Below are 14,713 nucleotides of genomic sequence, written 5' to 3'. Positions count from 1 at the left end.
TGGAGATCTGTAGTGGTAGCTATGGTATTTATATTTTTTAGTCATTATAAGTCTTTATATGATCTTTGAATTTCTCATAAAGGAACAACAGCAGAAGAAAAAAACATTTGTCATTATATATTTATCATATTTAAAATGTGTAATGAAATTTTTACACTCAATTTTAATATCCTGATTGGCCTTACACAATATGTAATCATTCACTGGAGTCCAAAAAGTAATGAAAATTAAATTTGTTTTTAATATCTAAACATTTGGGAAATATTGATTCATTGGATATACAATATATTGTGTAACATTTTGATGTGTTACAAGTTATAAAGTTATTTGTCCAACAAATGTTGTTGTTTTTTTTTTTTATCCAAATGGGTTTCTGGGATGATTTGTAGGCCAACTAATATCTTTATTATTTATAAATATCTTTATTTTTAACCAAAGGTAGTTTAGTTAAAATAAACACATAAAAGGTTTGTAAAATGAGTGTTCTCTCACGAAATGACCGTTCAGGTTTTGTCGTACATCTGTAGTGGCCTGCATCTGCCAGAGCACAGAGTATAAAGCTTGTCGCATAGTTGTTGACAACCTTCTGGTACACCATTTTCATTTATTGTGATATTTATTTGTGTGTTTGATTCTGTATATAATCATTAATAGAGTTTTTTTTTAATGTATTTATTTAATTTTGCATAAATTACTTTTTTCTGTATATTTTTACATTTTTTGTTTACTTATTTTCATATATCCGTGTATTTTTCCTTATGCTTTTCCCTATTGCTTTTGCTATTCCTTGAAGGGCTGACTAATTATTCAACATGTTTTATTCATGTCAGCATCCCCCTGTGTTAATTGCTAAATTAAAGGTACCAGCTCTTTTGTTATTCTATGTAGCTTCATGATGAACCCCAGCTCAGCCTCTGTGTCTTTGTGACAGCTAAAGCTAACACAAGCCAACCTGTGATCTTTAACTAAGACTTCTTTGTGGAGCCAAGCTTAACAATATCATTCGGCTCATAGTCCTTCCAGGGGGTAAGTTTGCCCAGCTCAAAGGAGAGTTTGAGTCCAGGAGGCGCTGGCCTTCTACGCTGAACCAGAAAAACAAGCATCTCTATGCTATGGCAACGGATAATGGAATAACATAATATCACATCTATCTAATTTTGCACTTTTCTTCTTCTGTTACCACTAAATATGAAGCTACAGCCAGGAGCCAGTTAGCTTAACTTAGCATATAAACTGGTCCTCACAGAGGAAACATAAAAATTTTGGATTAACACTTGATTTAGGTTAAGGTTAGGGAAAGCCTCCGGCTGATAAATGTCCAGTAATATCTTCCAAAGTGACAAAAGACTGGATGAGTGTGTGTGTGTATGTGTTTGTGTGTGTGTGTGTGTGTGTGTCTCCGTATGGCAGCAGTGAGTCGATTCTTATTCTTATTCCCTTATTTATCTATGTGCACTACTTACACCAGTGAACATCTCAATGAAATTTCAAAACAATTTCCATTGCTCTTTAACATTTTTGTTTACATACATTGTGGGTTGCTTGTTAAAGCAGCTGTATTGACCTACTAGGATTTTCAGCCGCTGTTGTGACCATCTGTATGTGAGTGAGTGTGTGAGGGGAGCAAGGGAAACAGAGGAAGCGAGGGTGAGACAGTGAATTGGAGAGAGTAGCAGAGGGAGAGAGTCAGTGACAGTCAGAGAGGGAAGGAGAGAGACTATCAAATAGGTGTTCTTTTGTGAAGAGGTGCTGGGCTTCTTCCTGCATTTTTACCTCTAGAAGGTAAGTCTATACATTACTGATCCAATGGTGATTTACTGACTAAGCTGGCAGTACAACAGGTTGTACAGTGTGTGTGTTAGATTTTAATCAGGCATTATGAATCATATTAGACTTACAGTGCTTACTCTCTACTTGCTGTACTAATTAATACATTTTACTTCAGCCTTGTGTTAGACTGTAATTGTTTTGACAATGTGTCCACAAAGGGCGGCATAATTTAGTCTGATACAACAGGCTCCCGAGTGATTGTGCTTATTCAGAAAGACTGACTTTCAATGACCCTGTGTGTTCACAGTGATCTCTAATGTTGAGCCTCCCTTTATGTTCAAAACATATTTCTTATGCACTGAAGGACTTTGTTTGTGTCACCGACTGGATTTTTATTGATTTAGATATGCTTTCTATAGGTTTTAGATAAATAAGTGTTTTTGACAACTGAAGCTGAAAGTCACTGTATTTGTAGTGTTTGGCAATATATGTACTCAATTAACACTTTGTTTAATACAAGATAATAACTTAAATAACAAGGGAAATGTTTTTAAAATCCAACACATCAAGAAGGATAAATGATGTATTCCCTTGAATGGAGGTTGCAGATTTATCCCTGCCATATTTATTATTATTTATTGATTTAGTGTGGAAAAGATTTTTACGAGAGAGCAAGTATAAAGCAAGCCTCCCCTCCCCTTCTCACTGTTACTGGCTGGCTGCGGCAGTGATTCATGCACAACAAATTTTTGCAATACCATGAAAAATTACAACATTCCTTTAAGAACAGACTCATTTAAAACAATGAAATCTAATACAGGCTTATGCATCTGATCTGAATAATGCTTGCTCATGGCCAACATCGTTGTCAAGTCATCTATTTAATCATTTGAAACATATTTAAGGAACTTGGAAATGAAACCCATTATCTTTATTACACATAACCCAACTCTATCATGGAATTTAAAAACTGTCTCTCTACAACATCTTTATATCTTTCAAGCAGCTACCAGACCATGAACCTCTCAGAGCAGATTTCATTCCTCTTCACCTGTAATGTCAGCCCAAGTGAGATGCCACAGCTCAATATTGGTGCCACCAAAAGTGAGCCTCTGGCAATTGCTGTCCCCATGACCGTCTTCTACACCATCATCTTCTTGTTTGGAGTATGAAAGTTCAATTTACTAGACAAACATAATGCACAAGCCAATTTTATCTTCTGAATTGCAACAGAAAATGGTATATGTGATCATAAAAAGAGCTGCAGCACTAAGCCTTTGTGCTAGTTGTAAGGAGTCACTGTCAACCACTGAATGCTGCCTCTCCTATGATCAACAGGTCTTATTCAACGGTGTGAGCATACTGACACTCCTAATGGATGCTCATATGAGAGTCAGTGCTATTCGTTTCTACCTGCTCAGCCTGGTCATATCAGGTACCAACAATATTAAACTGAAATGATCCAATCAAAGTGAAATACAATTTATGATGATAATTTAATCTAAACATTTAATTACTGCCAAACTCACTGTACTAAATATGAAATACAATTTAAATGTTTCCCCTTCCATTCCAATTATTTCTAGGGTGTCTTTCAAGCTTGTTTTCTGAAATCTATTGAAGTCATACAGTGCATGTCAGAGAAAACCAACTGAATTAGTATCTAGTGCCCACTGCAAGTGTTTTTTGATGTTTCTCATTCCATTTAAATCTAAATATGGCAACCTTATACTGCACTTTAGAGTATACTGAAAACAATGAAGTCATCCTTTATTTAAGGTTGGGTGTGCAATTAACATATATTTCAAGCCTGAAAATTAAAAAGAAAAGACAGTATTTATTTATTTATTCATTTGGCATATAGTTTGAAAACACATGTAACTTCAATTTGAAAAAATGATTTTCATTTAACGTTGTCAGTCCTAGTTTACGGCAGTCCATTTTAAACAAAACAGCTACAGTGTGTCACCTGCACTTCAGAATCATCCTCTGTGCAAATTTGCAAACTGATGTCAATCTTCTTCTCTCTTTAAATTTCAGACATTCTGCAGCTTTTAACCATCCCAGTAACTTTGTATCGCTATTACTGGGAAAGCTACCCGTGGCGCCTGGGGCAAGCAGTATGCAAGGTCTACTTCATGGTCCGCCAAGTGTACTGTGCCACCACCAGCTGGGTTATCATGACCTTCACCACTGAGCGCTATGCAGCCATTTGCCACACTATGTGGTCTGTTTCCAGCCTGAAGGTGTGGTACTTGCACAACAACAATATACTATTTCCTCCCAATAGTGTTCCACTCTGACTGAAAAAGTGACAATAACATAAAATGCAGGGGAAAAAAAAGCTTAGGGAGGTCTGATAATAATATTTATTATCATTTCCCATTTTGGGTATAAATCGTGTGTCTTGTTCTTACTCAGGGAACAAATGGTGTAAGATGTTGTATACACCAATGGAAAGTAAAGCATGTATTGAAATACAAGGTGTTTTCATGTTCAATTTTTAGGTGCAAATATATTTTTTGAAGCAGTATTATTTGAACCTGGCCAGATAGCACAGTACAGAATGGGTTACTTTTACCCGTGTTATATTTGCATCCAAGAATGAAATGCAAAAGAAATAAGGATGGAAATTGGATAAATATAGAAGGTGCAGTCTTCACAAAATGGCATGGCAAATGCTGCAGTCTAGGTTCGACATTACATAAAACGGTGTGAACAAAGTCTAATAAATGGAATTTTCTACCCTCTCTCTTGCTTTCAAACAGAAGTCTAGGCTGCCATGCCTTCTTTCAGTATGGGTCATTTCTCTGGTCTCAGCAGTGCCATTTGCTCTGGTCTATGACCAGGCACAGGCCTGTATCCTGGACTACACAGCCACCACACGAGAAGACGCCTTCCATGTCTCCACCATGTGTGAGATGACGGAGCCTGATCCTGCACACATCTACAAAGGAGCTTTACTCCTGAGAGCGGGATTCTTCTTTCTGGTAATAAGTGCTATTCAACACATTGTATTTGCTTATCTGCACCAAGCCCAGGCACTGAATATGCTTCTCCAACCATAGGTCCCACTGGTGTCCATCTTTACTCTCTATCTGCTCATCCTGCTCTACCTGAGGAAAAATGGACGTCAAAGGAGAAACATGGGTCTCATGCAGCTGGATCCTGAAGGAAGACGAGATGTCCAGTGCCATCAAAATGGAAAGCTACTTTTAAACGAAAAGAGAGCTTTAAAACTCATGGGTGAGTCGTGGATAATTACTGTCTAAAAAATTGTTTATGCCTTGAGGTTGTGGCATCATAAAACTCCCAGATGCTTTAATTTATCTCAGTCTGATGAAGAGTCACATGTACTTGCAGAGTAGGTGCCTAACCCTAACCCTAACCCTTGTTAAAAGTAAACCAGGTATATAAAAATGACTGGATGTTGATTGACACAGACTGCAAAAAAAACCTGGCTAATCAGGTGAGTTGATTGCCTCAGCAGACACAGTGCAGGTGAAGGGAGCAAGTTAGCTCACTGTGAGGATCTCAAACGTTTACGATGTCGTGCAGATACCAAAGATGCTTCTGAATGCAAATTAATTTCACTGACATGTTGCTGTAATTTCGGTTATGTATGCTTGAGCTACATCTTCTATGTTTCGTTTTCCAGGTGCAGTCGTGGTTGCCTTTTTTGTTTGCAACTTTCCGGACATTGCCTCGTCATTGATGCAGGTCTACGTGGTTGTGTGGTCCGACACTGTCCTTTCTGTCAACACAATACTGAAATCATACTTATCACTTCCGCTGTGGTATATCAACGGTGCACTGGACCCTCTGCTTTTCTGTATCTCCTCCCACACATTTCGCAGAGCTTGCTGGAGAACTCTGGTTAGGCTCAGGCCTCGCTGCTACTGGAAGTATGGGAGTATTTCTTGGCTGTGGCAGAGAAGTTCTAGTGAAGAAACAAGCTCAACAGCCAGAGAGAGGACTGATGGCAAATGCGTTAGAGAGAGGATGTACAAAGAGAGAAATACAGTTATCCACAAAACAGGTCAGATGGATGGAGATAGCCATGAAAGCCCTTTTCAACATGGACTGTAACAACAGGCTCTCTGAGTATTTTACTCTCAGGCTACCTTGACATTCCTAAAACTCTGCTTTCTTTTTTCCATTTGATTGCTGTAAGAGTTTCTCAGTGTTACAATTTCCAGCTATTGTCATCTGCTATCAGTCATTTCTGTAAATTTTGTAAAAGTATTCATTGTGTTCACACAATGTGTGCAGTTACCTGTATTGTATTGTCAAGTACCATTTCTGCTCTGTCAGATCCTTTTTTCTCTCGCTAGAAATATAGGCTATGTGTCATGCTTCACAGCTTACATTATTGTGACAGATGTAAAGACATTTAATGTAGGAATGTAATTTGTTTATACTACATTTCCAAAATTTCCCAAGAAATGATTGGACAAGATGTAGTATTGAGTATAAAGTGTTGTTCATATGTTGTTGAGTTTGAATTATATGTTATTTAAGAATATTCCTCAAATCATAACTGCAATAGGGTTAAAAAAAAAAAAACAGGGTGCAAAAAAATCATATTGCAATTATTTTGACAGATGTTGGGATTGTTTCATGAGTCACAGTGTTTGTGGGACTTTCAGAATTTCATTTTGACTGAAAAAAAAAAATGAAAATAATGATGACTTTTGGGGCCTGTGCTAAACAAAAATGTTCCCTTATGTCTGGAGAATATGATTTGTAGGCTATATGGCATCTCCGTAGTACCACAATCTTTCATTTATGATGGCATGTTGTGGCTCATTTTACCTTTATCAAAAATTTGCAATTCAGATATTGCACTTGGCAATATGGGAATTTCAGTAATATTTCAATTAATTGTTCAGCCCTACATATGACATAAACATCCAGTTTCCAATCTAGAGAACACAGAGGAGCAACAACATGATAGGGTTAAAAAAAGGATTTTAACATGTCTGATCTTTGCATTAGCCTGTAAAAGTGTCAAATGATGGTATAGCACCCTGAACGAGTCAATGTATTGTTTACACTGTATTGGTGTTAATCTTGATCATATGATTTATTTTACTCCAGCTTCACAAGACTGTGTGGTGCTTACATAAGTCAACCTACATTTTTGAACATAACTCATTTTGTCTGTACGTTTTACGATGTACAATAGTGTTTGAGAAATATATTTTATATCTTTGTGAATCTAATTGGATTTTGCATGTGATATAAACAAGTATCTGGACTTGGTATCTATCTATCTCACTTACCAGCTTCCTCTGAGCTTTCAAATGAGTTAATTGAACTAAAAACAAAACAAGGAATGTATAATAGCTAATAACAAAACATTTAATGAATGCATTATTTACTGATTGGCTGAATGCATTATTAGGTGGTTGCTAGGTGACCAGCACCAACACTGACCAGTGATCATTATAATTCACTTTGTGAAGAAATCAGCCTACACACACTCTGAGAAGCAAACAGACAGAGACAGAGAAGGGCATAAAGGGGGTAAGGATTTTTGTTTAGAGCTAATTAAAGCTGCTCTAATCAATATTTTTAAATTACTGTGAAAAAAGATCACATCACTAATTGCAGAGCAACAGTGCTGCTAGTAATCACTCACAAAGATTAATCACCCAATTCTGTGGTTCTCCAGATAATTGACTGACTGAATTGCCATTTCATTTCATTCTGAAAAACAAATGGCTCGTTATTTTCCAGTAGCCAACCGACTGCCTGCTACCTGAGCAGCACCAAACATCAGACAGACAAAATATCAACATATTGGTGAACATAGTGGAGCATTCATCAGTGAAAGGACCAGATATTTCCATCAAAAGTTGGTGGGTGGAGAAAGGATGTAAAAACAGAGTAAACACTGATCTTTTGTCAGATGGACTCAACTCCAAGTGAATCTTAATGTTGCTCTGCAACTTCTAGACATTTGAGTAAGCAATTGCTTTTTTAACATATTAACTGCCATCAACTATATCAACTTTATGATAGGGTACAGTAATATGTCAATGTAGTGTCACAGCTTGTAGAGCTGCCCAAAAATTAAATCAAAGATAAATGAGTTCAACATGAAACATTTTTTTAAATTTAGGTTAGCATAACAACTCCTGAAAAGGGTATGTGTAGATTTTTGAAACAGCTGGAAGAATTGGTCGTTTAAATAAGATTTTTTAAAATTTCTTTTTATTGCTGTTTCAGTTACCAACACTTCCCCTTTTTTAATACACTAAAGTATTTAAGTTGAATCTATGTGTTTTCTCTATGTGCGAAGGATATCGCCCCTCCCTTCAGGTGACGTAAGTACATACAAACCAATCACAACGGTGTGGGCGGGACTAAAGATGAGACCGCGGAAGATTCAAAACGAAGATGGCGGCTGAAAATGTTCCTCAAAACAATCACAAACTCGACAGAAGGTACCAACTTTTCTTTTATTTTGTCGACAAATGAACAAGTTACAAAACTGTGGTATAATCTGTAAGTTTCGAACGATTGCGAATAAATATCTTGTTTTTTAACAAATCAATACTGTAAGTCATTATCAGACTTATTAGCGTTAGCCAACGGAGCTAACCTAGCAACAACTTGTTATGCGTTGGTCCGCGTATTTATTCAAAATGTTTTATTCATATGGACCTCCTTCTGTTTTAGCCAAAATTTAAGCACCAGCTCCCAGCTTTGATGAAACCCAGCTCAGCCTCTGTGTTTCATTGTGACAGGGGGACAAAATGCAGTGTGTTTATCAGCCAGGAAAAGCCAAACGCAAGCCAACCTGTGATCTTTAACCCGGACTTCTTCGTGGAGAGGCTGAGACATGAGCATCCCCAGGCCTTCACGGATTTGATACTTAGCAATATCACTCGGCTCATAGACCTTCCAGGAGATGAGTTTGCCCAGCTCACTGGAGAGTCTGAGCCCAGGGTGCCCTCCTCCAGTGGCTTTCTACGCTCCCTGAACTTCCTGAAGCGGAAAGGTTAGGTTAATAAAGACAAATATGGTATTAATTGCCTGTTAAATTTCTATCGATTGACATTGAAATAACATAAATTAACACATCGTCTCAACTTAATTGCTAATTAAACCCACTGGCGATAACACCTGCTTTTTTTTATCTCCAAAGTTGTCTTGTTCCAGGGTAATGGGGCTTTCTGCTGTTGTCCATGTGATTGATAGAAACTGTAAAACTGATCTATAGATGAAATGATTAGTCTAATCGACTAAATCCATAGCACAGGAAAAGGGTAAATTAATCTTACACTGTCATTTGATGCATTTCAGACAAAGGAGTGGTTTTTGGTGCACCATTAACTGAAGAGGGAATAGCACAGATCTATCAGCTCATTGAATACCTGAGTAAAAGTGAGTATCACTTCATATATCTGCATAACCTCTGCCATGTGGAGGACACAAGCAGTTTGTGATGTCATGACCACATACATTTTGCAAGTCTCACTTCAGAAGGAAATCATTCTTTAACCAAGACAGTGTCTGTGTCAGAAGAACACCTTTAAGAATTACCTGGTTTTAATGATCTTGTGACATATCTATCCAAATTGCTTGATCAGCTTGTATCTTTAACTTATATGAATTGGATTGTGAAGTGTCAAGGCTACATCCCAACTCTTATTACTTGTTCTTTAACTTAGCTGGAGAGCAGTGAAATAGTATGAGGTCATGTTTTATTTCTAGAAAGCAATGATGTCATTCACTAAAAGTGGACACTGGGAGCAAATGCTTGAGTCAATAATTTATCTGAAAGCACTTTGCTCTTGCTGTCTTCCTCTTTCCGTTTCATTCACTCCATCTCTCTCTCCTTACTTATGCGTCTTTGTCCTCCTGTGTGTCCTTCACTGTGTGTTTTCGCCTACACACTGCATCTCTTTTCCCCCCTCCTCTTTGGCTGTCTCTCTCCATCTTTCTCTCCCACCCCTCAGACCTTCAAGTGGAGGGGTTGTTCCGTGTGCCAGGCCACAGCCTAAGGCAGGCAGCCCTGAGGGAGATGCTGAACGCTGGGGCAGAGATAGATCTTGAGACAGGCGACTTCCACCCCAATGATGCGGCCACATTGCTTAAGTCCTACCTGGGAGAGCTGCCAGAGCCTCTGCTTACACACAGACACTATCATGTTCACCTGAAGATTGGAGGTGTTGGTTGACTCATACACTGATTATTGTTGTGGCTTAAGATAAAATTATATTTGAATCATCATATTCAATCGAAGAAAATAGTCGTGAGCCCCTTTCTCTTTGACAATAATTCTCTTATTTGCTGTGTCCAGAGCTCACTCGCTTTGATGATAAGGGGAATAAGACGAGTGTGCCTGACAAGGAACGCCAGATTGAGGCACTTCAGCTGCTTTTCATGCTGCTTCCAGCAGCCAACCGCAGCATGTTGAAGCTGCTACTGGACTTGCTGTACCACACCGCACGCAATCAGCAAGTCAACAAGATGTCTGCAATTAATCTAGCCACAATGTTTGCTCCACACATCATCTGGCCCAAAAATGTAAAGACCTTTCTGTTTGCAGTCAAGTAAACCATGACTCTGACCGTTTTCATGAATTTGCTTGGCATTAAATTTTATTCTATACGTCACAGGTGATGGCAAGTGATCTGCAGGGAAACATTGAGAAACTCAACAATGGCATAGCGTTCCTCATCAGGCACTCACAAAAACTGTTCAAGGTAAACAGCTTTAAAGCCTTCTTCTCGGCACCTGATGTCTTGTTTTGTTACATTGACTTTGTACATACTGAAAAGACAAAATGCAACATGTTTTTCTGTTGTTGCTTTTCTCTGTTCTAAACTTCACTGTCATGTAAAAACACAACACAGGCAGCTCTTGCAAATTACAAAGACATCACTTCAGTAGGGATGTTTCCTCTGTTATTTCATAATGTGTTTTCTCCTCGCTTCTGATGAACCCTTCATGACAAGTGGTGTTGTTGCCAGGGTAACAGTAAAAACAGACAGTAAAGAGAGAGAATACAGAATTTACATGTGAAAGTAAAATCAATGAATGCTATTTGTTTTTCAAAGTGTCCAGCAATCAGCTGCCTTTTAGATCCCAATGATTGGGTTATATTTTTTCATTCAAATAAATTGATTATTTACATGATATATTGCACACAATGTAAACCTCCAAATAGAATATTGGCAGCTTTAATAGACCCTGTGTTAGGGTGAGAACGAGGCCATGAATTTTTAAATATCAGTCGTCTTAATTTATGATATACTAGATTAACTCTTCACAAAGTCTGTCTTCAGGCATTTAATGTACATGTTTACTTTCATTGAAGGCGCCTGTGTATATCAAAGAATATGCCCACTTATACTTCACAGGATCAAAATCTCTTCAATCAAAGGTGAGTGTTTTTCCCCTTTGTCTTTTCTTCTGTTTGTAACAATGAAAAGAGTGTTAGCACTGCATTACATTTATGTATGCTTGTAACTAACGGGTATAAAGCTATTGTTAAGGCTCCCAGAGTAACATTTTTTTCTTTGCTAACCGTTGAATCTACTAACTTTGGTGTCTGGTTAATCTGTGGAATCCGTAGAGATTTTCAACTGGTACCAGTCACTAGAATAGATAGAATGATTTTCAAAGGATCTTTAAATAAAACTTCTGAATACTGTCACATTATTCATATTTTGACATTTTCACATGTTTGTGCATTGTGTGACTCAGCTGTACACATCGTCTTGTGGCCTTGTCTCTTGAAAAGAGTTGGCTGTTTCAGTGAGAAAACAGAATTTAAATATCTGGTCACATGTTATGGCTGACTTGTCTAGGATGACTTGATGCTGTTCTCTGGGTCCAAGAATGGGTCGATGGCTGCGGTGACAGCTGCCCCCTCTTCTCCCTTCATGAGATCAAACCAAAGTGAGGTCAGCAGCACGTGCATCGCCAGCTCACTTGAGACTCAGACTTATACTGAATCAGCCCTCAGAGAGCTGTACCAGCAGGTCAACAACATGCCTGAGTCCGCCAAAAAGAAGAAGCTCATCAGACAGGTAAAGTAGTTCGGCCTACCCACTAGAAGGAGAAATAACATTTCAATAAACTACTGCCAACCCAGCCCCTAAATGTTGTATTTTTGTTTGTAGTTTGAAAAGCAGCCTTTGCTGACACCTTCGGCCGACTCTCGGACGCCTTTCAGCAGGAAACACTGGCGTTCACGCTCTTTGGGTGGAATTATCAAGGTTTGTTGCTCCTGTGTACAGTGATAACGCCCACTTTTTAGCCTCGACACTACTTTGTCGTGACTTTTGAAAAAATGTTTTTCATACTCACACTAACACAGCCAGTGAATTACAGGGACCATGTAGAGTTTTTTTTAACTACTAGTGATGCTACTGAAGAATGTTTTGATGAGCAGAACAATAAGACTATGTGAGCAATGCAAGTTTTAAAACGGTCAAATATTTCATGATTAAGGAAATGTAATCAAAATGTTTTTAAGGTCTTAAGCATACATGCATGTGTACACTGTGTACATGAATGCTGAAAAACATGTTTGTGTGCAATGAAAAATTGACAGGGTATACAACAGTATGCATTTCACAGTAATGGTTTTTGTTTACAAAACAGAGGAGGGTGTTGGGAAGCCATGTATCGACAGAGAAAGAAAACAGCAGACTGCAGAGTCCTCTACGTAGCAGTTCCATCGATGACCAGAGAGCAGAAAACCCCAGCTGCGAAGAGGTGAGTACTGCTACACCACAACACACACACAAAAAAAACATATTGTGAAAACATGTCATTTTATGAAAGCACATCTGACAATCTGCGGTTCCTGTTTACATAGGAGCAATCAAATCTTCACTGTTGGAAAATGCCACCTACTCCCTGGTCTTAGAAGCTACAACAGTCACTTTATGTACTGCTGACATAACAAGACAGAAACTTGTCTATCACATTCCCCTATGATTATGATGTACATGCATGGGGAAACACTGAAGTAGTAATTCCCTTTTATTTAAACCAAAACCAATCAAAATGTCACATTTAAATTGTGGGATATCATTATTCTCTCCTAAAACTGTCATTGACCAGTGTGTTTTCCTCATGACTGCTGAAGTTATTTTCTGGCACTTTTGCAGCCATGTGTCTGTGGTTCACCGCAGGCAAGTCTGGTCTCTCTTTGACTCAACAATGCTTACATTACTAATGATGTCTAATGTACCTGTCTGAAGGGATTAAAAATTACCTTTTCCTTTTTTCTCCCTCTCTCCTCCACATCTTCTCCAGGATTAATCGTCTTTAAAAGAATGTGCTGTTGACAACTAAGGAAACATCAGTGTAACTGTAATGTTAGGTGCATTAGAGGACCTTCTTGAGGCGTCGTCTCAACCTAAACAGTGTAATGCACTGTACAGCTTTGTTTTGACACCATGTTTTGATCTGTATTCAGCAGTTTTTGTCAAAAACGAAGTTTAAGTCTTTAAGGTTATTGAGATAGAAGGGAAATCACCATAATGTTTTGCAGTCTAGACATTTGATTTAAGCTAACATAAACATAAAGATTAATGGACAAAAGTGAGGATGTTACATGCTTTATTTTAGGTCAATGCAATTTATAATTTTTCTTACCCTCTTAAGTTCCCCCTTAATTTCCACATTTCTTGTCCATTTATGATGTTCTTGAGGATGCAAATGACATGTATTTACACCAGTGACTTGGTTGGTATTTAGCTTTATCATTGACTGAAATGTGTTTTTATTTAATTTGCAAACCTAATTGTATTTATTTTTATTGGTCATCTGGATGTTTGAAGTCCTGGAATCCAGTGTATCAGATGCATTGGTGCAATGTGATGTGCAGGCTTTTCTATTTAAATGTTAAATTTGCTTTTAAGTTGTAGTAAGTTTAGATAGACTGATGCAGTCAGAGCAGACTTTTATCAAAAAATTGGTGAATTCAGAGATGTGCCTTAAAGTGAATATATCTCAAGTTACTGTTTTTATTTAATGTTAATATTTCTTCTTTTTTCTGTTAGTTCCCAATAGCTTTTTGTAAATAATCCATTCAAGTGTCAGTAAAGTAAGGGAGTGAAGATTAACAGAGACTGAAGAAAGGAAGATGGGAGATACTGAGTGAAAGGCCAAAGGAGCAGCTCATGTAGATTATATAAATATTTATGTCTTTGTCCCCACGTCAGCTCAACACTTGGGTGTCAACACTGTGATAGTTTAAACTACTGCTTCTTTAAACTGTGGTTGATTGGTTGGTTTTGAATCTTATATCTTAGTTTTTTCTCAGGCCGGTTTTGATTCTTATGCAACATTGTAAACAGTTTTATAGCTTTATATGCATTTTATCTTTTCAGTTATTCAGCCGTTTTGTGCAAGACTTTTTTATTATTATTTTAAAATTTTTATTGTGTATTTTTATCTTTATTATTTTCAATGGTTGGCTGACTGCAAATGAAGATTAATCAGCTGCCTTCTATAGTGGCATTGTGGGTTGTCAACCCAGGTACTTTCTGGGGGAATTTGAGCCACTTTTAAAACCTCCTTGTGTCTTACTCTTTCAGTAGCAGTTTCCAGTTCAGTGGTCACTCTGTCAAGCTGTTACAGTTTAACTATAATGTGATAACTGCCTCATGTTCAACTTAATTGACCATGTAAACATATGATATAGATATTGGTGTTACTGTGAAACTATGCAACTCACTGTGATTAAAAGACATCAAGCTGCGTTGTGTAGTTGTCTTTTTCTTTAAAATAATCTTTGCCGTAATTATGTCTTTTTCTTGTTTCACCTTGTCTCCTAAATGAAAGTATGGTGTTTTTCATTCTTAGCCCTCCCTGGAGTTTGAGTTGTGTAGCTGTCTGCAATCATATGATGTTTTTTTCACTTGCAACCACAAGGTGGTGCTGTTTAGTTGCAAATAATTATGCTCTT

The 14,713-nt window shown here is 37.7% G+C and overlaps 2 protein-coding genes across 2 annotated transcripts; both read left to right on the top strand.

The window, feature by feature from the left end:
• Positions 1-2,652: 2,652 nt before the first annotated feature.
• Positions 2,653-5,995, top strand: LOC139622937 (neuromedin U receptor homolog nmur-2-like). The gene is made up of 6 exons (XM_071480667.1): positions 2,653-2,936; positions 3,109-3,205; positions 3,811-4,016; positions 4,539-4,760; positions 4,839-5,016; positions 5,429-5,995. The coding sequence occupies exons 1-6, from the start codon at positions 2,727-2,729 to the stop codon at positions 5,857-5,859; spliced, it is 1,344 nt and encodes a 447-aa protein (XP_071336768.1). The 5' UTR covers positions 2,653-2,726; the 3' UTR covers positions 5,860-5,995.
• Positions 5,996-8,064: 2,069 nt separating this feature from the next.
• LOC139622935 (rho GTPase-activating protein 19-like) lies at positions 8,065-14,506 on the top strand. The gene is made up of 11 exons (XM_071480665.1): positions 8,065-8,222; positions 8,526-8,779; positions 9,085-9,165; positions 9,741-9,950; positions 10,085-10,311; positions 10,404-10,490; positions 11,105-11,170; positions 11,598-11,819; positions 11,913-12,008; positions 12,397-12,510; positions 13,057-14,506. Exons 1-11 carry the CDS (start codon positions 8,176-8,178, stop codon positions 13,060-13,062), a joined length of 1,410 nt encoding a protein of 469 aa, XP_071336766.1. The 5' UTR covers positions 8,065-8,175; the 3' UTR covers positions 13,063-14,506.
• Positions 14,507-14,713: the final 207 nt, after the last annotated feature.

The sequence above is a fragment of the Trachinotus anak genome, unplaced genomic scaffold (assembly GCF_046630095.1).
Source record: "Trachinotus anak isolate AG129_WGS33_773 ecotype Australia unplaced genomic scaffold, CSIRO_AGI_Tana_v1 ptg000007l, whole genome shotgun sequence".
Taxonomy (NCBI): Eukaryota; Metazoa; Chordata; class Actinopteri; order Carangiformes; family Carangidae; genus Trachinotus; species Trachinotus anak.
The sequence above is the reverse complement of the archived record's forward strand: the minus strand, read 5'-3'. Positions and strand labels throughout refer to the sequence as shown.